This window comes from Columba livia, chromosome 1 (genome assembly GCF_036013475.1).
Source record: "Columba livia isolate bColLiv1 breed racing homer chromosome 1, bColLiv1.pat.W.v2, whole genome shotgun sequence".
Lineage (NCBI taxonomy): Eukaryota > Metazoa > Chordata > Aves > Columbiformes > Columbidae > Columba > Columba livia.
In genome coordinates, this window is record NC_088602.1 from 129,872 (window position 1) to 152,381 (window position 22,510).

A 22,510-nucleotide genomic window follows, 5' to 3' on the forward strand; every position below is an offset into this window, starting at 1 on the left:
TATTACAATCACCCTTCTTTCTTTCTTATCAGAGGCAGTCTTAAGTTGTGAAGTCAACCGCCCCTTCCTATGTGATCTTGTAGGCAGTCTTGGCACCACCTCCTCACCCACCTCTTCTTCGAGATCCAGGGCCTCAAACCTATTACGGAGGGGCACCTGGGGAGACAAAGCAGGCAGGGAGGGGGGCAGCCCGTGACGCCGAACCGGAATACGCTTCCAACCCTCGTTGTCTTTTAGGTCCCCTACCTCTGCCCGACAACAACAAGGGCGGGGCCGTCTCCGGACTTCCGCCTCTGTCCGAGAGGGCAGGAGGTCCATCTCCTTTTGGGGATACCTCCCTGGGACCTTTCTGACTGGCACGTCAGTGTGTTACTCACCAGTCGATCTCCCTTTCGCACTCCCTGATGGTCCTCAGCGTCTCAACCTCCTCCTTAAGCTTCACAACCATGTCGAGCAGGTCTTGCACCTGCTCACACCTCACACAGGTGGAGAGCTGGCCTCTCTCCCCGGCAGCAGCAGCTCTGGCACTCCCTGCAGCCGGAGACCTGAACAGCCACCGTTCGGGACAGAACCTCAGTCTGCGTTGCCACAGTCTGTTTGAGACAAGCTCTCCTCCTGGAGGCGACCATGGTCGTCAGCACTCTGGGATGCTGGCAATGAGTTAGAGGGGCTGACAAGCGACAAGTGCTCTCTGCACCCTGCTGCACAAGGTACCACACCCGCTGCTGCAGCACAGTGTGGGTGGGACTCACCCGCTACACAAGCTGGCTGCTCCTCCCTGCACCTGGTGGGCAGCGACTAGTGGCTGCCCTCCCAAAGGCTTTTTCAAGGCAAGGGGAGAGGGTGTGGCCGCCGTCACCTTGGGAACGCCCCCCGCCACGTCAGCCGCTCTCGCAATGGCTGCCGGGGCTGCGGGGATCGGGACCCGACGGGAATCCCGCTGTCCCTGGACGCTTCCCTCTGAGCTTCCTAATCCCGGCTGAACCTCGTGGTCGGCTGAACCCCGCCGGCCTCGCGCTGTCCCCGCAATGTCCCCGCGCTGTCCCCGCGATGTCCCCGTGCTGTCCCTGCACCGACCCCGCACTGTCCCCACACTGTCCCTGCGCTGTCCCCACGCTGTCCCCGCGCTGTCCTCACGCCGACCCTGTGCTGTCCCCACGCTGTCCCCGCGCTGTCCCCGCGCCGACCCCGCACTGTCCCCGCACCGTCCCCACGCTGTCCCTGCACTGCCCCCGTGCCATCCCCACACTGTCCCTGTGCCATCCCTGCGCTGTCCCCACACTGTCCTCACACCATTCCCACACCATCCACACACGGTCTCCACGCTGTCCCCACACTGTCCTCACACCATCCACACGCGGTCTCCACGCTGTCCCCGCACTGTCCCCGTGGGGCCGCAGCTCCCAGGGAAGCAGCTGGAGCCGCCGCAGGGGCTGGTGCTCACCCGCCCGGGGGTGCCGGCGGGGCTGGTGCCGCCTGCCCCGCTCTGCCGTCCCCAGGGTCACCGCTGCGGCAGCGCGGCCCTGGGACACGAGCGCTGGGACACGAGCGCACGGGCCCGGCTGCCCACGGCCGCGTGGCCTGCGGCGCTGCCCCGCGAGACAGGGCCACAGAACCACCGCAGCTGGGGAAGCCCCTCAGGATCATCCAGTCCACCCACAACCCACCCCAGCACTGCCCCATGTCCTGAGAACCTCCTGTCCGTCTGTCCAACCCTCCAGGGCTGGTGACTCCAGCACTGCCCTGGGCAGCCTGTTCCAATGCCCCACAGCCCTTTGGGGAAGAAATTGTTCCCACATCCAACCTCAACCTCCCCTGGGCAACTTGAGGCCGTTTCCTCTGCTCCTGGCGCTTGTTCCTGGGGAGCAGAGCCCGACCCCCCTGGCTCCAAGCTCCTTTCAGGCAGTTCAGAGATCAGAAGGTCTCCCCTCAGCTCCTGTTCTCCAGCTGAACCCCCAGGTCCCTCAGCCGCTCCATCACACTTGTGCTCCAGCCCCTCACCAGCTCCGCTCCCTTCTCTCCACTCTCTAGTCCCTCAATGCCCTGATGATGATGATGATGATGATGATGATGATGATGATGATGAGGGGCTCAAACCTGACCCCAGGACTTGAGGTTTGGCCTCAGCAGTGCTGAGTGCAGCGGCACAATCACTCCTCTAGTCCTGCTGGCCACACCAGTGCTGGTACCAGCCAGGATCCTGCGGCCTCTTGGCCACCTGGGCACACGCTGGCTCATGTTCAGCCGCTGTTGTGACCCACGTGCAGGACCCGGCACTTGGCCTTGTTCAGCCTTGTGAAAACGGCCTCAGCCCCTCAAACCATCCCGCCCAGACCCCTCTGTACGTCCATCCCGCCCACACCCCTCTGTACGTCCATCCCGCCCAGACCCTCTGTACGTCCTTCCCGCCCAGACCCTCTGTACGTCCTTCCCGCCCAGACCCGTCTGTACGTCCATCCCGCCCAGACCCTCTGTACGTCCATCCCGCCCAGACCCTCTGTACGTCCTTCCCGCCCAGACCCTCTGTACGTCCTTCCCGCCCAGACCCTCTGTACGTCCTTCCCGCCCAGACCCTCTGTACGTCCTTCCCGCCCAGACCCGTCTGTACGTCCATCCCGCCCAGACCCTCTGTACGTCCATCCCGCTCAGACCCGTCTGTACGTCCTTCCCGCCCAGACCTGTCTGTACGTCCATCCCGCCCAGACCTGTCTGTACGTCCATCCTGCCCCCAGCAGATCAGCACTCCCACCCGAGCTGGTGTCACCTGCCACCTCACTCAGGGTAAGATGTCCCCGCGCTCGCGCTCGGCCCCTCGTGCCATGGCCAGTGCGCTGCGCCGCCCCAGACACAGAGCCGGGGCACGGACGCGGGACGCCGGGCCGGGGGCAGCCGGACAGGGACACGAGTGCGCGGGACGAGCGGGTCCCGGGGCCGGAGGTTCTGGGGACGGCTGCGCGCTCCCCCCTCTGCCTGCAGCCGAGGGGCTGCACCGCGCCGCAGCGGCTCCCACGGGGGGCAGCGCAGGGACCGCGGGGGGGCAGCTCAGGGACCGCGGGGGGGCAGAAGCAGGCCCCAGGTACAGAAATAAATCGCTCTATTAGTGTACAAAACATGCTCTGCAGCGCCGGCCGGGCGCGCTCCCCGCGGGGAGCCCACACGTATATAAATAAGGCCCAGACAGGCGCAACCGGTATTTACAGCCCGGGGGGCGCAGCTGGGGGGGCCAGCCCCACACGAGCAGCCGCTCGCCCGGCCCACGGGACCCGCGCCCGGCCCGGACCCGCCGGGCTCACTTCAGGTCCACATCGAAGTCCAGCACCAGCAGCTTGGTCTCCTCCGTGCCGTTGCGGCTGCCCACGGCGCACACCAGCTTGGTGTTGGAGGCGCGGATGCGCCACACGACGCCCCCGCTGCCCCCGCTCTCCAGCGCCACCAGGTTGCGCACAAACTCGCCCGTCTTGAGGTCCCAGAGCTTGACGGTGCCGTCGTCGGAGCTGGTCACCACGAACTTGGAGCTGAACTGCAGGCAGGTCACGGCGCTCTGGTGCTTGCTGGGCCCTGCAAGGGGAGCTCCGTCAGTCCCGCGGCCCCCGCAGCCCGCTCAGGAGCGCCCACCGCGGGGAACGTCTGCCCCGCCCCGCCACATCTGCCCCGCACCACCACATCTGCCCCACACCGCCACATCTGCCCCGCACCACCACATCTGCCCCGCCCCGCCACATCTGCCTCTAGTGACCAACCTGCTCCGGCACCGCCACATCTGCCCCGCGCCGCAACATCTGCCCCACACCGCCACATATGCTCCAGCACTGCCACATCGGCCATGCAACCCCACATCTGCCCCACACCACTGCATCTGCCCCACACCACTGCATCTGCCTGCAACAACCAGCCCTGCTCCGGCACTGCCACATCTGCCCTGCGACCCCACATCTGCCCCACGCCGACACATGTGGCTGCGGAGACCACCCCTGCTCCGGCGCCGTCCCGCACTCACCCTGCAGCGTCTGCAGGCACTGCCCCGTCTTGATGTCCCAGATCTTGACGGTGGAGTCGGCGTTGCCGGACACGAGGATGTTGTCCCGCAGCTCCATGCCGCTGGTGAGCGACTGGTGCCCCATGAGGGTGTGCAGGCAGTTCCCGCTCTCCACGTCCCACACGCGGATCGACGTGTCCAGGGAGCCGCTCACGATGTGCGTCCCGTCGAACTGCGGAGACACGGACCAGCGCCCGCGGCACATGAGACCACCAACCGCCATAGACCAGCACCCATGGCACATGAGAGACCACCAACCGCCACAGACCAGCACCCATGGCACATGAGAGACCACCAACCGCCATAGACCAGCACCCATGGCACGTGAGAGACCACCAACCGCCATAGACCAGCACCCATGGCACATGAGAGACCACCAACCGCCATAGACCAGCACCCATGGCACAGGAGAGACCACCAACCGCCATAGACCAGCACCCATGGCACGTGAGAGACCACCAACCGCCATGGACCAACACCCATGGCACGTGAGAGACCACCAACCGCCACAGACCAGCACCCATGGCACGTGAGAGACCACCAACCGCCATAGACCAGCACCCATGGCACGTGAGAGACCACCAACCGCCATAGACCAGCACCCATGGCACGTGAGAGACCACCAACCGCCATAGACCAGCACCCATGGCACGTGAGAGACCACCAACCGCCATAGACCAGCACCCATGGCACAGGAGAGACCACCAACCGCCACAGACCAGCACCCATGGCACAGGAGAGACCACCAACCGCCACAGACCAGCACCCATGGCACATGAGAGACCACCAACCGCCATAGACCAGCACCCATGGCACGTGAGAGACCACCAACCGCCATAGACCAGCACCCATGGCACGTGAGAGACCACCAACTGCCATAGACCAGCACCCATGGCACAGGAGAGACCACCAACCGCCATAGACCAGCACCCATGGCACAGGAGAGACCACCAACCGCCACAGACCAGCACCCATGGCACATGAGAGACCACCAACCGCCATAGACCAGCACCCATGGCATATGAGACCACCAACCGCCATGGACCAGCACCCATGGGACATGAGACCACCAACCACCATAGACCAGCACCCATGGCACATGAGAGACCACCAACCGCCATAGACCAGCACCCATGGCACATGAGAGACCACCAACCGCCACAGACCAGCACCCATGGCACATGAGACCACCAAAGGGCCACAGACACGCTGCACAGCCCCCATGAGATCCGGCATTCCCAGTGGGCAGCTGGTGGCTCTTGGCACCTGCCGTGCCCCGCTGTCCCCGTCCCCACGCGCACACGTGCCCGACGGTCACGTCCTCCCCACCTGGGACGGGGGACTTCGCCTGCCCGGCTCTGGGCAGGGGTTGGGACCCCGGCAGTAAACCGGGTCCTGAACAACTAGAACCTCCTGGACCGTGTTGTGATGGCCAGAGCTGGTCCGGCCGGGCTGCAAACAGGGACCCCGCGAAGGCCCTTGAGTGGGGGGTGCTCGAGCAGCGCGACTGGAGCAGAGCTGCCGCTTACACCGCGGCCTGAGGAGACAGGCGAGAGTGACCCGGCCTAACCCGGGGGGAGAGGGAGCCCGGCCTAACCCGGGGGGAGAGGGAGCCCGGCCTAACCCGGGGGAGAGGGAGCCCGGCCTAACCCGGGGGAGAGGGAGCCCGGCCTAACCCGGGGGAGAGGGAGCCCGGCCTAACCCGGGGGAGAGGGAGCCCGGCCTAACCCGGGGGAGAGGGAGCCCGGCCTAACCCGGGGGAGACGGAGCCCCGGCCTAACCCAGGGGAGACGGAGCCCCGGCCTAACCCAGGGGAGACGGAGCCCCGGCCTAACCCAGGGGAGACGGAGCCTCGGCCTAACCAAGGGGAGAGGGAGCCCGGCCTAACCCAGGGGAGAGGGAGCCCGGCCTAACCCAGGGGAGAGGGAGCCCGGCCTAACCCAAGGGAGACTGAGCCTGGCCTAACCCAGGAGAGAGGGAGCTCTGGCCTAACCCAGGGGAGACTGAGCCGCAGCCTAACCCAGGGGAGAGGGAGCCCAGCCTAACCCAAGGGAGACTGAGCCTGGCCTAACCCAGGAGAGAGGGAGCCCGGCCTAACTCAGGGGAGAGGGAGCCCAGCCTAACCCAAGGGAGACTGAGCCCGGCCTAACCCAGGAGAGAGGGAGTCCGGCCTAACCCAGGGGAGAGGGAGCCCGGCCTAACCCAGGGGAGAGGGAGCCCCGGCCTAAGCCAGGGGTGCGTGTTCCTACACTGCGTGCGTGTCCCTGCGGTGTGCGTGCAGTGTGCATGCGGGTCCTAGACCGTCCGTGTGTCCCCGCGGTCCGTGTGTCCCCCGCACGGTCCGTGTGTCCCCGCGGTCTGTGTGTCCCCGTGGTCCGTGTGTCCCCCGTGCGGTCCGTGTGTCCCCCGTGCGGTCCGTGTGTCCCCCGTGCGGTCCGTGTGTCCCCGTCACGGTCTGTGTTTCCCTGCGGTCCGTGTGTCCCTGTGGTCTGTGTGCCCCGCATGGTCCGTGTGTCCCCACGGTCCGTGTGTCCCCTGCACGGTCCATGTGTCCCCGCGGTCCGTGTGTCCCCGCGGTCCCTGTCCATGTGTCCCCTGCACAGTCTGTGTGTCCCCGCGGCGCGGGCGGGAGGAAGGGGCAGCCGGGCCTCACCTGCAGGGAGTAGACGCGGTTCGTGTGTCCCTGCAGCGTGTGCGTGCAGCTCTCGCTCTCGGGGTCCCACACCTTCACCGTGTAGTCGTAGGCGCCGCTCACCACCTTGTGCCCGTCGTACTGCACGCAGCGCACGGCGGCCACGTGCCCCATCAGCACGTGCAGGCACTGCCCCGTCTCGATGTCCCAGAGGCGCAGGGTGGCGTCCCGGGAGCCGCTCACGACCCTGCGGGCGGGGACGTGCTCGGAGCCCATCGGGCGACCCTGGACACACGAGCTGCCCGGGGCGGCCCCAGCCCGGCGTCCGGGGACACCGTCCCACACAGCATCTTCAGCTGCAGCGCCCAAGCCCCGACAGCCCTGCACCCCCACCCGCCCTCATCGCAGAACCACAGCGGTTTGTGCTGAGGGACCGACCCAGCTCCCCAGTCCCCTGCCATGACAGGGACACCGTCACCAGCTCAGGGTGCTCAGAGCCCCGTCCAGCCTGGCCTGGGATGTCTCCAGGGATGGTTCATCCACCACCTCTGCCCAACCTGGGCCAGGCTCTCACCACCCTCAGGACAACAATTCCTTCCTCATGTCCAGTCTGAATCTCCCTCCTTTAGTTTAACCCATCACCCCTTGTCCTGTCACAACAGGCCCTGCTCACAAGTCTGTCCCCATCTGTCTTACGGCCCCTTTTACATCCCGCCACAGACAGGCCCAGGCCCCCAACACTTCGACACCCCCACGTGCCCGTCGCGGGACCGGAGCAGCCCCGACCCACGCCCGTACCTGTTCCCGTGCAGGTGCATGCAGCGCACCGTGGACGTGTGCCCGTACAGCGTGTGCACGCACTCGCCCGTGTCCGCGTTCCACACTTTGAGCGTCCGGTCCGTGGAGCCGCTGATGACGACGCTGTCCCTCATCTGGGACGACCACACGCCGCCGGTGTGTCCCACCAGCGTCTGCACGCACTGCGCGGAACAGGGGCGAGACGCGCGGGGACTCGTGAGGCGCTGGGTCGGCAGCCCACCCCTCTGGGACAGACGCAGCCCCCACCAGAGCCCGCTGTGGTCCTGAGCACCAGCTCTTCTGAACCCTGAGGAGCTTCTGCCCTCCCGGATCTCCCGGAGCGGGAACACCCCCGTGGCAAAGCCCCGCTCACTTACCTGCAGCTCTTCCCACCCCCCGCAGCCACGGGCCCGCGGGTCTCCCCAGCGCCAGGACCAACCCCTCCCGGCCGCGCTGCTCGCGCCCCGGCCCGCAGACGGACGGCGGCCCCTCACCTCGCCGGTGACCGCTGACCACACCTTGAGCGTGTTGTCGTCGGAGCCGCTGACGATGCGGTTGCCGCAGAACTGCAGGCAGGTGATGACGTGGTCGTCGTGTCCCTTCAGCACCTGCGCGGGACAACACGGGCGCGGAGGGAGGCGAGGGCGGCTCCGAGCGCGTGGAGCCGCGGAGGAACCTCGGAGCAGCGGGGAGGCAGAGGGACGAACGGGTGTCACACCTGTCACCTCCCTGCTGCTCCTCTGCGGGGGCTGCTGGGGGACGGTGGGCTGCACGGGGACCCCGGAACACGGAGGGACCCTCGTGGCGGTTAAGGCCGCTCAAGCTGCCTTGCTCAGGGGCTGGGGACCCGCTCGAGCTGCGCGGCCCAGCGGAGCAGGCCCGGGCCGCTCCCCGGGCGCAGCAGGCGGGACGGGGCTCTGCTCACCGCCCTGCACGGCCCCAGGGGCTCGGGCGGCACAAACCCGACCCCGCGACTCTGCACCCGGGCCGGCCGCGCCGAGCCCGCGGGGGCGCCGCTCCTGGGGCCACGGCCGCTGCGGGACGGGCTGAGCGGACAGACCCCCTTCCCGGGGCCCGGGGACCCTTCCTGTGCCGCAGAACCGCAGCCTCGCCGTGCGGCAGCGCCGGAGCAGCCGGAGCTGCGGGAGAGCCCCGAGCTGTGCAGGACCTGAGCAGGAGCTGGAGCCGCGGGACAGCCCCAAGCTGTGCGGGACCTGAGCAGGAGCCGTGGCAGAGCCCCGAGCTGTGCGGGACCTGGAGCAGGAGCCGCAGGAGCCGCAGCCGCGGGGCCTCATACTCCCGTGTTGCCAGTGGCCAGGCACGGTGTGCTCCTGAAGACAGGCCACGCGTGCCAGTCTCTTCCTGAGGCACCTCTAGAATTCTCAGTGGTCGTGGATGTTTCTCTGCCACCCCCTTCCCGCTCCAGCCTCCTCCCCGCCACGGCTCCCGAGCGTGGGTCCCCACGGGGACTCCCCAACACCCACCTTGGGCGCCTTGAGCTCCCCGCTGCGCCAGTTCATGTCGATCTTGTGCTGCCGCATGAAGGCGAATTTCCAGGGGCTGTACATGAACCCGGGGCTCAGCAGGCGCCGCTTCCGCAGGTTCAAGGGCTCCTCGATGCCTGCGGGAGGGGACGCAGCAGGTGCCCAGCAGCACACAGGGCGCGTGCCCCCTGCACACCGGCAGCGCGGTGCCGCTGCCCGGCCACAGCGCCACGGGCAGGGCGTCTTACCCTCCTCGCGGCACTTCTCCCGCCACAGCAGGTTGTCCTCGGCCAGGACGCGCCAGTAGCGGCAGGTCTGGGCCGCGCGCAGCAGGTCCCGCGGCTCCAGGAACGACAGCACGTAGAGCGCGAGCTGCGGGAGGGGACGCGGTCGCACGGGCACGGCGGCTCGAGGCTGGTCACCGGGGACGCGGCCAGCCCGTCCCCAGCCCCGCTCACCTCCTTGGGCAGCAGGGAGATGAAATCCCTCTGGAACTGCGGCTCTATGACCTGCATCATGTACTTGATCTGGGAGGGCTCGCAGCGATCGATGAGCTCGTCCAGAGCCAGCAGCTTCTCCGGGCCGCTCCACCGCTGGGGACAGGGACACCGGTCACGACACCCGCACACGCGACAGGCTCCCGTGGCTCCGCTCAGCGCCCGTCCCCCACCCCAGCTCCTGGCCCTTGTCCCAGCCCCTGTCCCCCACCCCGGCCCCTGTCCTCTGTCCCCCATGCTGGCCCTTGTCCCAGCCCCTGTCCCTCACCCCGGCCCATGTCCCCTGTCCCCTATCCTGGCCCTTGTCCCCTGTCCCCAGGCCCTGTCCCCCACGCCAGCTCCTGGCCCTTGTCCCAGCCCCGGTCCCTTGTCCCAGCTCCCGTCTCTTGTCCCAGCCCCTGTCCCCCACCCCAGCCCCTGTCCCCCACCCCAGCCCCTGTCCCCTGTCCCCAGCCCGGCCCCGCAGACACCAGCCAGCACAGCTTGACGCACTGGCCGGGCCCCGATCGCCCCAGATCACAGAGCAGCCGTGGGCACAGCTGGGAGCTCCGTGAGTCACCCGGAGGGGACGCGGTGCCGTGTGACGGCAGACAAAGCAGCGCCCCTCCGGGCCCAGGGGCCAGCGCCCACCCGTGCTCCTGGCCCGGAGCCAGGAACTCACCGGAACCCCCCGCAGGACCCAACCCTGCCCGCCCGGGCTCGGCCCCCGCGCCCCCCGCGCCCCGCGGCGGCCGGGCCCACCTGGAAGGTGCGCAGCCAGTCCTGCAGCTCGGGCGGCGGCAGCACCGCGGGGATGCGGCGCCGGCGCGCCGGCCCGGCCTTGGCGTTGCGCAGGTCCCCGAAGGTGGTGGTGGGGCTGGGCGTGCAGGGACCCAGCGTCCTGGACGTGCACACACACAAAGCCGAGGTGAGACGTTCTGGTGCTGCCGCGGGCCGGGCAGCGCGGGGACTCGGGTCCGCACGAGCCACCCGCTGCCGGGCTCCCAGCACGCCTGCCCGTCCCCTCCCCCCGCAGGACGCGCTGCACCCCGCGCCCCCTCCACCCACACACGGGCTGGTGGAGGCTGGAGGCACCTCCGGAGCTCGGCTGGTCCAAGCCCCCAGCAGGGCCACCAGACGGCTTTGGAGACCCCCAAGGATGGGGCTGGCAGGAGGGGCCCCGCCCCGCGTCACCTCGGCTCAGCACCCTCTCACCTGCTGTACTCGGAGCCCTTGCACAGCTTCTTCCCCGGGGACAGGGCCCGGCCGTCCGGGCCGTTCTCCGACTTGCGCTTCATCTGCGAGAGAGGCGGTGAGGGCAGCGGGAGCGCGGCCCGGCGCACCCGCCACCGCTGCACCTCTGCTGCACCCACCCGAGCCCCAGAGCCGGCAGAACGCCAACTTCCGTGGGAGAATCACAGAGCCATCTCAGCTGGGAGAGACCCTCGGGATCGCTGGATCCAACCACGACCCAGCCTGACCCCAGCGCTGAACCGTGTCCCTAAGAGACACCGAACTTGGTCCTTCAAGGGGAACGTCAGACCTGACGAGGAAACGTCAGCAATACGGCTGCACCCGGACCAAAACGGGGGCTGAGAAAACCCACTGAACGTGTGCTGGGCCCTTGTCACACAGACCCACAGGAGCAGGGACCCCCGGGCAGCAGGGGACCCCTGGGGAGCAGGGACCCTTGGGGAGCAGGGAACCCTCAGGGAGCAGGGGACCCTCGGGGAGCAGGGACCCCTGGGGAGCAGGGGACCCCCGGGGAGCAGGGGACGCCATCCCGCGCAGGGATCCCAGCACACAGCCCTGCGGCCGGGCGCTGGAGCTGCCAGCACGGAGAGCCGTGCCGAGACATGTGGCCGCGCAGACCGTCCCCACGGGACCTGCATCCCCGGCCCGTGCAGAGCCGCGGGGCCGCCGGTGGCGCGGGGCAGTGCTGGAGCCGGGGCTCCTCCCCTCAGCCCCGCGCGCAGCACCCGCAGCACCCGCCGCAGCCCACGCTCGGGGCTCCTCGCGCAGCGCCCACGGACACCCCGGCCCCTGCCCGGCCCCGGCGCTCCTGCCGCCCCAGCTCGGGCTCTGCAGGACGCGGGGACCCCGGTGCCACACGGGGTGGCTCCGCGGGGATGGGGACAGCCAGCGGTGCTGGGACAGGCGGTGGCGGTGCCTCCTACCCCGGCAGCCAGGCAGGCCAAGGGCTGCCCAGCACCGTCCGCAGCGCGGAGCCCCCGGCGCACAGCCCGCGCTCCCCAGCAGGCCCTGGGGTCTGCAGCAGCAGCCGCAGCCCGGCACGCACCGCCGGGCCCGCCCTGGCGCTGCAGCGCGTGCCGGAAGGCTCTGAGGCCGCCAGGCACCAGGACGGGCCCGCAGGACGCGTGTCCGCGTCGGCTCCCGCAATGCGGCCCCCCGGGACACCGCTCGCCCCCGCTCACCTTGGGCCGCACGTGGCGGAGCAGCCCCCGGTCCTCCGTGCGCTGCAGGTAGTCGATCCAGCGCTCCCCGATGGTGTAATAGAAGTAGACGTTGCTGCTGTCCTCCCCGTCCTCACTGCAGCAGCTCTCCTCTTCCTCCTCCTCCTCCTCCTCCTCCTCCTGCTGCTCCTGCTCCCCGCAGACCGTGGAGCCGACGGGCTCCGGTGCCCCTCGCCCGCTGGAGCCATCGCCCCCCGGGCCCGGGCTGCCCTTCCCGGGGCGCTCTGGCTCCCAGGGGCCCGGCGCGTCCTGCTCGGCCACCGCCTGCGACACAGCGAGAGGGGGGTCAGGGCCGTCTGTCTGTCTGTCTGTCTGTCCGTCTGCTGCTGCCCTGCGCCCCGGCTCTCGGGCTGCTCCCGCCTCGGGGACACGCTGGGGACCAGAGGAACACATGGGGGAGCTGGGGGGACACACTGGGGGACACGCAGGGGAGTTGGGGGGACATGCTGCAGGGTCATGCAGTGGAGTTGAGGGGACACGCTTGGGGGACACGCTGGGGGACACGGCGGGGGACACGGCGGGGGACACGCTGGGGGGACACGCTCGGGCTGCCAGGCAGAGCAGTGGCCCAGGAGCAGACGGGCTCGTCTGTGCAGCACGGGGGTGACGAGCTACAGACGGGCAGGGGCAGCAGGTCACCAGGGCCAGGGCTCTCCGGGGTCACCAGGGCCAGGGCTCTCCGGGGTCACCAGGGCCGGGGCTCTCCGGGGTCACCAGGGCCGGGGCTCTCCGGGGTCACCAGGGCCGGGGCTCTCCGGGGTCACCGGCAGCCCCGCTGGGCTCCAGCTGGTGTCACGTCACTTCCCAGCCCCACTGCGCGGCTCCGGCGCGGCCTCGGGCGGCTCCAGCGGGAGCAGCGGCCACACGAGCAGCAGCAGCTGCAGCGCCACGTCCCGGCGCAGGGACACCCCGGGCCCGCTGTCCCGCTGCGGGCGGCTGTGCCGGGCAGGACCCCGTGCCGGAGCGGGGGCACCGGCTGCACTCCCAGCCAGCGCCCAGGCAGCACGACCTGGTCACGGCTGCTCCAGGGCCTGTCCCACTGCCCCCACGGGCCCTCCCCGGGAACAGCACGGCCAGTGACACCGGGAAACGATTTAAAGCAGCAGCAGCACGCGGTGATCGCCCCAGGAAGCAGGAGCAGCAGCAGCAGGAGCCCCACACCGCACCAGGAGCCGCGTCCAAGGCACCGCGCGCGGCCCCGGCAGCAGCGCAGCGTCACCTGCCCCCAGCGCCCGGCGAGCAGCAGGGGCCGCACGGCGGCTGCAGCGCCGCGCTGGGAAAGCTCGGGCTGCGGGAGACACCGCAGAACAAGGGGCGTGTGGCGGGTGCGCGAAACGGGGAAGCAGCAGAACCCTCTTCACGCAGCCGGACGCGTGGCCACGGCGCGGGCCGGCGGGCCCATGGTAAGCGGCAGGGCCGTGTTCCGCGCCAGCTGACGAGACCCGTGCCAACAGCCCTTTCCAAAGAGCTGCGTTTGTCCCCTGAAGCGCCGCACCCGGGTAAGAGCGCAGTCAGACCGCAGGCACCGAGCAGACTGACCCACACGGCCCTGCTCGCGGGGCCCGCCCAGCACCGCTCAGCACCGCCCAGCACCGCCCAGCACCGCTCAGCACCGCTCAGCACCGCTCAGCACCGCGGGCTCGGGTCTGCACCCAGCGGTGCCAACCGCAGCGCCGGGGACAGCGCGGGTGCGCTGCTGACCTCGTGCAAAACACGGCACTCGGCCTTTGCCTTACTCCTGGTGCCGAAGCAGATGGAACCTTTCCCGATTCCGCTCTCGGGCCGACGCTCGGGCAGGTGTGAAGAACACGACAGTCGCCCGGCGTGACACTCGGTGCGCTGGACACACACCGACCAGGAGCGTTCCAGCACGGGCGGAGCGGAGCTCAGCACCGCCGGGCAGCGCAGCGCCCGCCGGCACGGGCTGCGCCAGAGCGACCGCTGCGGAGCCCAGGAGCGGGGTCCACACCCGCACCCCGAGGAACCGCGAGCAGGGAGGCAACGCGACCCCGCGCCGACACCGCGACCCCGCGCCGACACCGTGATCCCCGCGCCGACACCGCGACCCTGCGCCGACACCGCGACCCCGCACTGATGCGCTCGGGTCCTGCGAGGCCCGACCCGCGCTTCCAGCAGGACGCCGAAGACCCGGGGATCTGCTCAACCTCCTCCTCGAACGATCCACACCACGCAGAAACGCTGCGGCAGAAGCAGAGCAGAGGGGCTTTGGTCACGGGGCAGGATGCGGCCGGAAGGAACAGGGCTGCTGCTCCGAGGGCGCCGCAGCCAGCGCCGCCAGGGCCGGGCTCATCCGCGCTCAGAAACCAGCACGCGTGTGCTGAGCACCGGCCTGGGACCCCCAGCACAGCAGAGTGGTCACCCCGTCACAGCACCCAGAGAGACCGGTCACCTCCTTACAGCACCCAGAGAGACCGGTCACCCCGTCACAGCGCCCAGAGAGACCAGTCACCCCGTCACAGCACCCAGAGAGACCGGTCACCCCGTCACAGCACCCAGAGAGACCGGTCACCTCCTCACAGCACCCAGAGAGACCGGTCACCTCCTCACAGCACCCAGAGAGACCGGTCACCCCGTCACAGCGCCCAGTGAGACCGGTCACCCCGTCACAGCACCCAGAGAGACCGGTCACCCCGTCACAGCGCCCAGAGAGACCGGTCACCCCGTCACAGCACCCAGAGAGACCGGTCACCCCGTCACAGCACCCAGTCACACCAGTCACCCCGTCACAGCACCCAGTGAGACCAGTCACCCCATTACACCACCCAGTCTGTCACACTGGTCACCCCATCACAGTGCACAGTCAGTCACACCAGTCACCCCGTTACACCACGCAGTCAGTCACACCAGTCACCCTGTTACCCCGCACAGTTGGTCAGTCACACTGGCCACCGCGTCACAGCGCACAGTCAGTCGCACCGGTCACCCCGTTACACCGCACGGTCAGTCAGTCACACTGGTCACCGTGTCACAGCGCACAGTCAGTCACACTGGTCACCCCGTTACACCGCATGGTCAGTCAGTCGCACCGGTCACCCTGTTACACCACACGGTCAGTCAGTCACACTGGTCACTGCGTCACAACACACAGTCAGTCGCACCAGTCACCCCGTTACACCACACGGTCAGTCAGTCACACTGGCCACCGCGTCACAGCGCACAGTCAGTCGCACCGGTCACCACGTCACAGCGCACAGTCAGTCGCACCGGTCACCCCGTTACACCGCACGGTCAGTCAGTCACACTGGTCACCGTGTCACAGCGCACAGTCAGTTGCACCGGTCATCCCGTTACACTGCACGGTCAGTCAGTCACACTGGTCACCGCGTCACAACACACAATCAGTAGCACCGGTCACCCTGTTACCCCTCACAGTTGGTCAGTCACACTGGCCACCGTGTCACAGCGCACAGTCAGTCGCACCAGTCACCCTGTTACACCACACGGTCAGTCAGTCACACTGGTCACCGTGTCACAGCGCACAGTCAGTCGCACTGGTCACCCCGTTACACAGCACGGTCAGTCAGCCGCACTGGTCACCGCGTCACAGCGCACAGTCAGTCGCACCGGTCACCCCGTTACACCGCACGGTCAGTCAGCCGCACTGGTCACCGCGTCACTGCCGCGCCGGCCTGCCCCGCGGGGCACGGGCAGCGGGGACTCTGGCGCTGCGCTCACACGAGGGGCACAGCCCAGGGCCCCTCCGGACACCCGGCTCGGGGGGCGCTGAGCCCTTCCCAGGCACCTCCCCCGAACAGAACCGGGTCAGGCCCGGCTCTGGTGGCAGCGAACGCGGGACGCGCTGCGGGGCAGGGGCAGCGCAGGCGCCGACCCCCCCGCGGTGAAACCCCTTCCCACGCCAACCCCACCCGCAGCCCTGTCCGCCCCCAGCCCCGCCGCGGGACACGCTGGCCAGGGCCAACCAGCGCCAGCAGCGTGACGGCACCGTGTCCCGCAGACGGGCAGGGAGCTCGGCAGGACACACAGACGTGGCCGCCCCTGCAGACGGGCAGGGAGCTCGGCAGGACACACGGACGTGACCGCCCCCGCAGACGGGCAGGGAGCTCGGCAGGACACACGGACGTGACCGCCCCCGCAGACGGGCAGGGAGCTCGGCAGGACACACGGACGTGGCCGCCCCTGCAGACGGGCAGGGAGCTTGGCAGGACACACGGACGTGACCGCCCCCGCAGACGGGCAGGGAGCTCGGCAGGACACACGGACGTGGCCGCCCCCGCTGCCGGCCCAGGGGAAGACGCTCACTCCGCGCCCCGTCCCGCCGGCAGCGATGAGCGAGCGGGACCTCCCCGCGGTCCCTGGAGCCCCACGCACCGGCACTGCCCCTGTCAGGGACACCGGGGCAGAGGTGTCACAGCGCCAGGGAGCGCCAGGCCAGGCTCTGCGCCCGGGGACACCGCAGCCATGCGGGACATGGCAGCGCCAGCTCTGCGCCCGGGGACACCGCGGGACACGGCAGCGCCGGCTCTGCGCTCGGGGACACTGCGGGACACGGCAGCGCCGGCGGGGCCGCACTGTCCCAGGCCCCCCAGCAGGACGGTCCCTGCCGCGAGCTGCCACCTGCCAGGGACAGCAGACAGGCCGCTGGCTGTGTGACCGGCCACGGCGCTGCTGGGGCTGCGGTGACAAAGCAGACACATCTCTTCCCCACAGAGCTCCTGCCCCTGCGCTGGCCACCGCATGTCCCTGCACAGACCCTGTCCCTGTCCAGCACAGACCCAGCCCAGCACAGACCCTGTCCCTGTCCAGCACAGACCCAGCCCAGCACAGACCCTGTCCCTGTCCAGCACAGACCCTGTCCCTGTCCCAGCACAGACCCTGTCCCCGTCCCTGTCCCTGCACAGACCCTGTCCCTGTCCCCATCCCTGTCCCAGCACAGACCCTGTCCCTGTCCCAGCACAGACCCCGTACGAGCGCAGACCTGTCCCAGTGCAGACCCCAGCCCGGCACAGACCCTGTCCCTGTCCCAGCGCAGACCCAGCTCAGCGCAGACCCTGTCCCAGCGCAGACCCCGGCCCAACACAGACCCTGTTCCAGCGCAGACCTGTCCCAGCGCAGACCCTGTCCCTGTCCCAGTGCAGACCCCAGCCCAGCGCAGACCCTGTCCCTGTCCCAGCGCAGACCCCGGCCCGGTGCAGACCCTGTCCCTGTCCCAGCGCAGACCCTGTCCCTGTCCCAGCGCAGACCCCAGCCCGGCGCAGACCCTGTCCCTGTCCCAGTGCAGACCCCGGCCCGGCGCAGACCCCCGCGGCAGGGGAGCCTCCGTTCCCACCTGGGGCGCCGCAGTGCTGCCGTCCTGCGGAGCCGGGCTCGCCCTCGCAGCTTCCTCGCCGCTCGGCCTCCTCCTGCACGTCATGCGCTGGCTGTTCAGCTCCAGGATGCGGGTGGTGATGCCTTTGACGTGCAGAAGATCATCGAGCGAGCTGAAGCCCTTCAGTTCCTGCGAGAGGAGAACGGAGAGCGGCCGTGGAGCCGGGACGCCCGGGACCGGGCGCAGTCCCTCCCAGGCTCCTTCGTGGCCGCGGACCCGCCCGCTCACGGCCCACCGCTCCCTGGGGCGCACGGGGAGCGGGTCGGGGCCGGAGCTGGGCCAGACCTTTGTACAGCGAGTCCTGATCGCTCCCGTCCCAGGGACGGCGGGGCTGCCTCCTCCCAAAAAGCCCTTCCCAGGTAATCCCTCCAGCGCCCGCACTTCCCTGCCCCGAACAAAACTGCGAGGAACAGGAACAGAGCTGCTCCGCACTCCGGCGGCAGCACAAAGCTCAGGCAAGAGCTCAGAAAGGGAAACTGGCTCCAGCTGAGCTGAGACCTGGAGCCGAGCTGAGACCCGGAGCTGAGACCCGGAACCCAGAGCTGAGCCGAGACCCGGAGCTGAGACCTGGAGCTGAGCTGAGACCCAGAGCTGAGCCGAGACCCGGAGCCGAGAGCCGAGCCGAGACCCGGAGCTGAGACCCAGAGCTGAGACCCAGAACCCAGAGCCGAGACCCGGAGCCGAGACCCAGAGCTGAGACCTGGAGCCAAGACCCGGAGCTGAGACCCAGAGCCGAGCCGAGACCTGGAGCCGCGACCCAGAGCGCTCCCGGCCCACGCGGTCCATCGGCCCCGTCTGCAGCGCGGGGACGGGAACAGCCCCCATCTCCTGCAGACACGTGTGCGCAGGGCCCCCGCAGTCCTGCTAACACGGGCCAGGCGCTGCCTGGAGCCGCAGCTCCCGCGCCCGGCCCCAGGGGCCTCAAGCCCGCAGGGCTGCCGCCGCGGGGCAGGATCCGGGAAAGCAGCCCCCTTGTGCGGTCACACAGGCACCAGCGCCCAGACGAGGTTCCGACCGTTCTCCCAAGCTCACCTGCGCTGTTTCAGGGCGCTCCTGCCGCCTCTCCCCTGTAAGCGGGTTTACCCCAAAGCACAGCCCTACCGACAGGCTCCGCTTCCCTAAACCCGTCCTCACCTGTTCTCAGACCGGCAGTCTTTTGTTTAAGCGGCTTTTACTCTTCCGCGCCCACGGTGTTGACATTCCCGCTGCATTTATAGCGGGTGACCCTGCCCCCCTCAGCCTCCTTTTCCAGGCCAAAAGCAGCCAAGCTCTCCTAGCCCGGCCCTGTCAAACCAAGCTTTCCCTGAGGCCCCGCCCCGCTCCTCTGCCTCCTGCGCCCGACGCCGAGTCCCGGCCGGGACCTCACCAGCTCTCCGTGCCACCAACAGCCCTGTCGCTGCTAAAGCGCCGCGGCAGACGTGCCCGGCCGTGTCACCCGGTGAATCAGACACAGCCCGGGATCGCGCTCACCGTGCCCGGCCGTGTCACCCGGTGATGTGGACACGGCCCGGGGTCACACTCACCGTGCCCGGCCGCGTCCCCCGGTGATGTGGACACGGCCCGGGGTCACATTCACCGTGCCCGGCCGCGTCCCCCGGTGAGCACCGCACGCTGGCCTCCCCGGCTGTCACTTCCCAAGGACAGCTCATCGCTCGAGCGGGAGCGGCGGCGTCCCCCGCCCGCGGTGACCGCACCGCACCGGCTGCTCCTTCCTGCCCCACGGGAACTCCTTCTACCGCCCCCGGCAGCGCCCGCGGCCCGGGACACGGGGAGCCGGTAGCGCAGGAGCGGCGGGAGCCCCGGCCCGCCCGGCGGCCCCGATCCCGGCGCAGCGCCGGTGCGGGCGGACGGCGGGACAGCGGCGGCCGCGGAACCCGAGGGAGCCGGCGCTGCCGGTGCCAGCCGGCCGGACCCCGCCCCTGGGCCCGCGGGGCCGGCAGCGCAGGCCGCGGCTGCCCCAGGCCCGGCAGCACAGCCGTGCCCGGGCACGGCGCCGCCCGCCCGGCCCGCTTCCCCGCGGCGCTCCGCGACCCCCGGCCCCGCCGGCCGCCCCCGGCCCCGCTCCCGCGGAGCGCCGCGAGTCCCGCCGGCCCGCCCGCACCTCTCTCTTCCGCACGATGCCGCGGGCCCGGCGGCGGCCGATGCCGCTGAGCGCGCCCTCCAGCTCGGCCACGCCGGCGCGGTTGATGTCCAGCCGCCCCCCGCCGGGGCCCGGCCCGCCCGGCCCCGACATCCCGGCAGCGACCGCCAGCAGGCCCGCGCGCACTGCGCAGGCGCCGCCGGCCCCGCCCCGCGCCCCGCCCCGCCCCCGACACCGCAGCCGTGAGGAAACTGCAGCTTTATTGGGAACCGCGCCTGCGCGGGGCGGGGCCGAGGGGCTGGCCTGGCTGTGGGCGGGGCCGAGGGGCGGGGCCTGGGGCTCAGCCCCGCCCTCAGCGGCGCTTGTGCAAACACGGCCGCAAAACGCGCGGGGCGGAGCCGAGCCCTGGCTGTGGGCGGGGAAGGGGGCGGGGCCTGGGGCTCAGCCCCGCCCTCAGCGGCGCTTGTACAAACACGGCCGCAAGACGCGCGGGGCGGGTCCGAGCCCTGGCTGTGGGCGGGGCCGGGGGCGGGGCCTGGTCTCAGCCCCGCCCTCAGCGGCGCTTGTACAGGCACGGCCGCAGGCGCAGCCCGGGCGCGGGGCGGCCCCGGGGCGGTCCGGTCTTGGCGAACTCCAGCAGGTAGAAGAAGGCGCTGGAGAGGTCCTGCGGAAGCACCGCCAGGGGAGCTCTGGCCCCAGCACCACTGCCAACCCCAACCCTCCCACATGCCCGGGGGCTCCAGGAACACCAACCCACCCCAAACTCCAGCACCATGTCCCCTGGGTGCCCCCTGCTCCCCTACCCTAACTCATGCTCCTCATCCCCTGTGTGCTCCGAGCCCCAGAACCCAGATGGTCCCAGGTCCCCCAAAACCATGCTTTCAGACCCCAGTACCGTGTACCCCACAGACCCCAGGTCCCCCAGACTCGGTAAGAAATAAATACCACAGCCCCATTGGCCCCAGGCCCCTCAAACCTCCCCCCAGACCTCAGCTCCACATCCCAGTGTGCCCTGGGTCCTGTCCTGTCCCCACACAATGCCAGCACCCCTGGCCGCAGGCCCTGCCAGCGCCCGGCTGCGCTGCCCTGCCGCCCGAGCCTCAGGGGCGCTCTGTGGCTGCCGGGGACCGGGGGCTCCTGCTAGGGCCCCCAGCCCCCAGTGCACCCAGCGCAGAGCAGGCTTGGGGACGCACCTTGGAGACGCTCTTGAAGCCCAGCTGAGCCATGGCGCTCACAAAGGTTCGGATGTTCTCAAAGCGGCTGGCCACCTCAGCCACCAGCAGCGTGCCCCTGCGGGACAGCGCGGCCCTGAGCGGCGGCAGCACGGGCAGCTCCGGCGGCACAGCCCGGCAGCCCTGCTCCTCACCGCCCACCAAGGCCAGCGCGCCCCTCCCTGCGCACCCCGACACCTCCTGAACACCCGCACCTCCTGAACCCCCACCCAAAGACCAGCGCGCCCCTCCCTGCGCACCCCGACACCTCCTGAACCCCCGCCCAGCACAGCCGGCACGCATGTCTCTGCCTACCCGGGCTTCAGCACACGGTTGGCCTCTTCCAGGATCTCCTGCAGGTTGGTGCCCATCAGCGCCAGGCAGAACACCGCGACGTCCACCGACTCGGCTGCCAAAGGCACCTGTCACACGCCAACCAGGACGCCCGCCCAGGAGCGGGAGGAGGATGGTGACGGGGCCGGGCAGCCCTTCCGTGCCTTCCCGCTCCCCAGGCCCTCGGGCTCCATGGCGCATCTTGCCCGCGGAGCCCACGGGTGGAGGCGCCCCAGTTTCCCAAACAGACGTGTGCTCCCCCTGGCGCCCAGGATCCCCGACCGCCCTCTCCTGTCCCCACGTTCGCCTCCCCAGCCCACAGGGATCCCCAGCGCGCCTCGTCCCCCAGCCCCACCTTGGCCATGTCGCAGACGGTGACCAGCGGGCTGAGCGGCACCAGGTCGAAGCAGTGAACCTTGTTCTTGATGCTGCTCGCAATCTTGCAGTCACCGCACCCAAAATCTGCCACCACGAGCGAGGCGGGCCTGGCCGGGGGAGGGGAGCTCAGGACACCCTTCCCGCTCGCCAGCCCCGGCTGTCCCGGTCCGCCCGCTCACCGGCGCCGCAGGCAGCGGATGATGCGGTGCACGGGGTTCTCCGGCCAGCGCCCCACTTGCCGGGCGAAGCCGCGGTGGTAGATCTCGAAGGCCTCGGGGTCGCTCTGGAAGAGCCGCGCTGCGTCCCGGCTGCTGGACGTGTAGAGCTGCTGGTTGATGTAGCGGAACCGGGCGCCCAGCAGCCGCTCCTCCATCCGCGCCCGCAGCGCCGCCGACCGGCCCGAGTCGGCGCCGGGCAGCTCCGGTCCCGCGCCCCGCTCCCCGCCGGGTCCCGCCCGGGGCTCGTTCTGCGGCCGCCGCTTGCTCCTGCGCTGCCTCCTGCCCGGGCCCCGCGCCGGCTGCCCGGTCCCCTGCGCCGGGGGCTCCGCGCTCGGCCGGGGCCGCTCAGCCGACGCGTCTGGCGGGGCCGAGAGGGACGTCAGGGCGGCCGGTCCGGGCTCCCGCCGCGGCCCCGGCAGGCCCGGCCGGCCCCGCCGCGGGGCGGCAGCGGTACCCGCGTCCGGGCGGTACCTGCGTCCCGGCGCTGCCCGTTCTGCGGCGGCTCCCCGGGCCCGGCCGGGCGCCCCTCCGCCGCCGCCCGCTGCCCGCCGGCCCGCCTGCGCTTCCCGGGCCGCTTGCCGTGCTCGGCCGCGCTGTCTCCCGGCGGCCGCCGACGCCGCTTCCCCGCTGCTGCCGCGGGGCCCTGCGGAGGGCGGGGGCCGGTCATCTCCCCCGCGCCCCGGGACCGGCCCGGCCCCCCGCGCCCCGCGCGCACTCCTTACCGGCCGGCCCGGGCCCTCCGCCCCGTCGTGCCGCTGCCGTTCCGCGAACATGGCGCGGCGGCCGCGGGGCTGCCCGGCCCGGGAGCCGCAACGACGACCGGCCCCGCCGGTACCCACGTGCGCCCGCCGGGCGCCCAGAGCGGCCGCAGCAGCACCGGCGGAAACAACGCCCCCTGCGGCCCGGAGGCCGAGCAGCCCGGCTGCGCGAGGCCGTGCCGACGGCGCCCCGCCCCGTGCGCGGTTCGCCCCGCCCACACCCGGTTCGCCCCGCCCCCAGCGCCGTGCGCCCCGCCCCGCCCAGCCCGGTGCGCCCCGGCCGGT

General features: G+C 70.5%; 1 protein-coding gene across 4 annotated transcripts; it reads right to left on the reverse strand.

Moving 5' to 3' along the window:
* Positions 1-3,077: 3,077 nt before the first annotated feature.
* On the reverse strand, positions 3,078-22,354 carry RRP8 (ribosomal RNA processing 8). Of its 4 annotated transcripts, XM_065058712.1 has the most exons (18): positions 22,190-22,354; positions 21,939-22,110; positions 21,429-21,825; positions 21,227-21,356; positions 20,854-20,960; positions 20,521-20,617; positions 17,209-17,376; positions 11,862-12,164; positions 10,642-10,724; positions 10,189-10,327; positions 9,409-9,543; positions 9,199-9,322; positions 8,951-9,087; positions 7,961-8,074; positions 7,467-7,648; positions 6,690-6,915; positions 3,998-4,208; positions 3,078-3,558 (listed from the first exon to the last, which is right to left on the reverse strand). In XM_065058712.1, exons 1-18 carry the CDS (start codon positions 22,238-22,240, stop codon positions 3,290-3,292), a joined length of 3,045 nt encoding a protein of 1,014 aa, XP_064914784.1. In that variant the 5' UTR covers positions 22,241-22,354; the 3' UTR covers positions 3,078-3,289. The 4 variants fall into 4 exon arrangements, with proteins under 4 accessions (XP_064914784.1, XP_064914865.1, XP_064914948.1 ...); XM_065058793.1 differs by lacking the exons at positions 21,429-21,825; positions 21,939-22,110; positions 22,190-22,354 and having other exon boundaries at positions 20,854-20,947; XM_065058876.1 differs by lacking the exons at positions 20,521-20,617; positions 20,854-20,960; positions 21,227-21,356; ... (1 more) ...; positions 21,939-22,110; positions 22,190-22,354 and adding an exon at positions 19,349-19,530.
* Between the last annotated feature and the right edge of the window lie 156 nt (positions 22,355-22,510).

Excerpts from the sequence above, each read along its gene's own strand:
- RRP8 (XM_065058712.1), bottom strand. The coding sequence starts at position 22,240 with ATGTTCGCGGAACGGCAGCGGCACGACGGGGCGGAGGGCCCGGGCCGG. Across the intron at positions 20,618-20,853 it reads AACCGTGTGCTGAAGCCCGG|GGGCACGCTGCTGGTGGCTG; the intron begins GTAGGCAGAGAC and ends GCTGTCCCGCAG. Across the intron at positions 9,323-9,408 it reads TCTCCCTGCTGCCCAAGGAG|CTCGCGCTCTACGTGCTGTC; the intron begins GTGAGCGGGGCT and ends CCCCTCCCGCAG.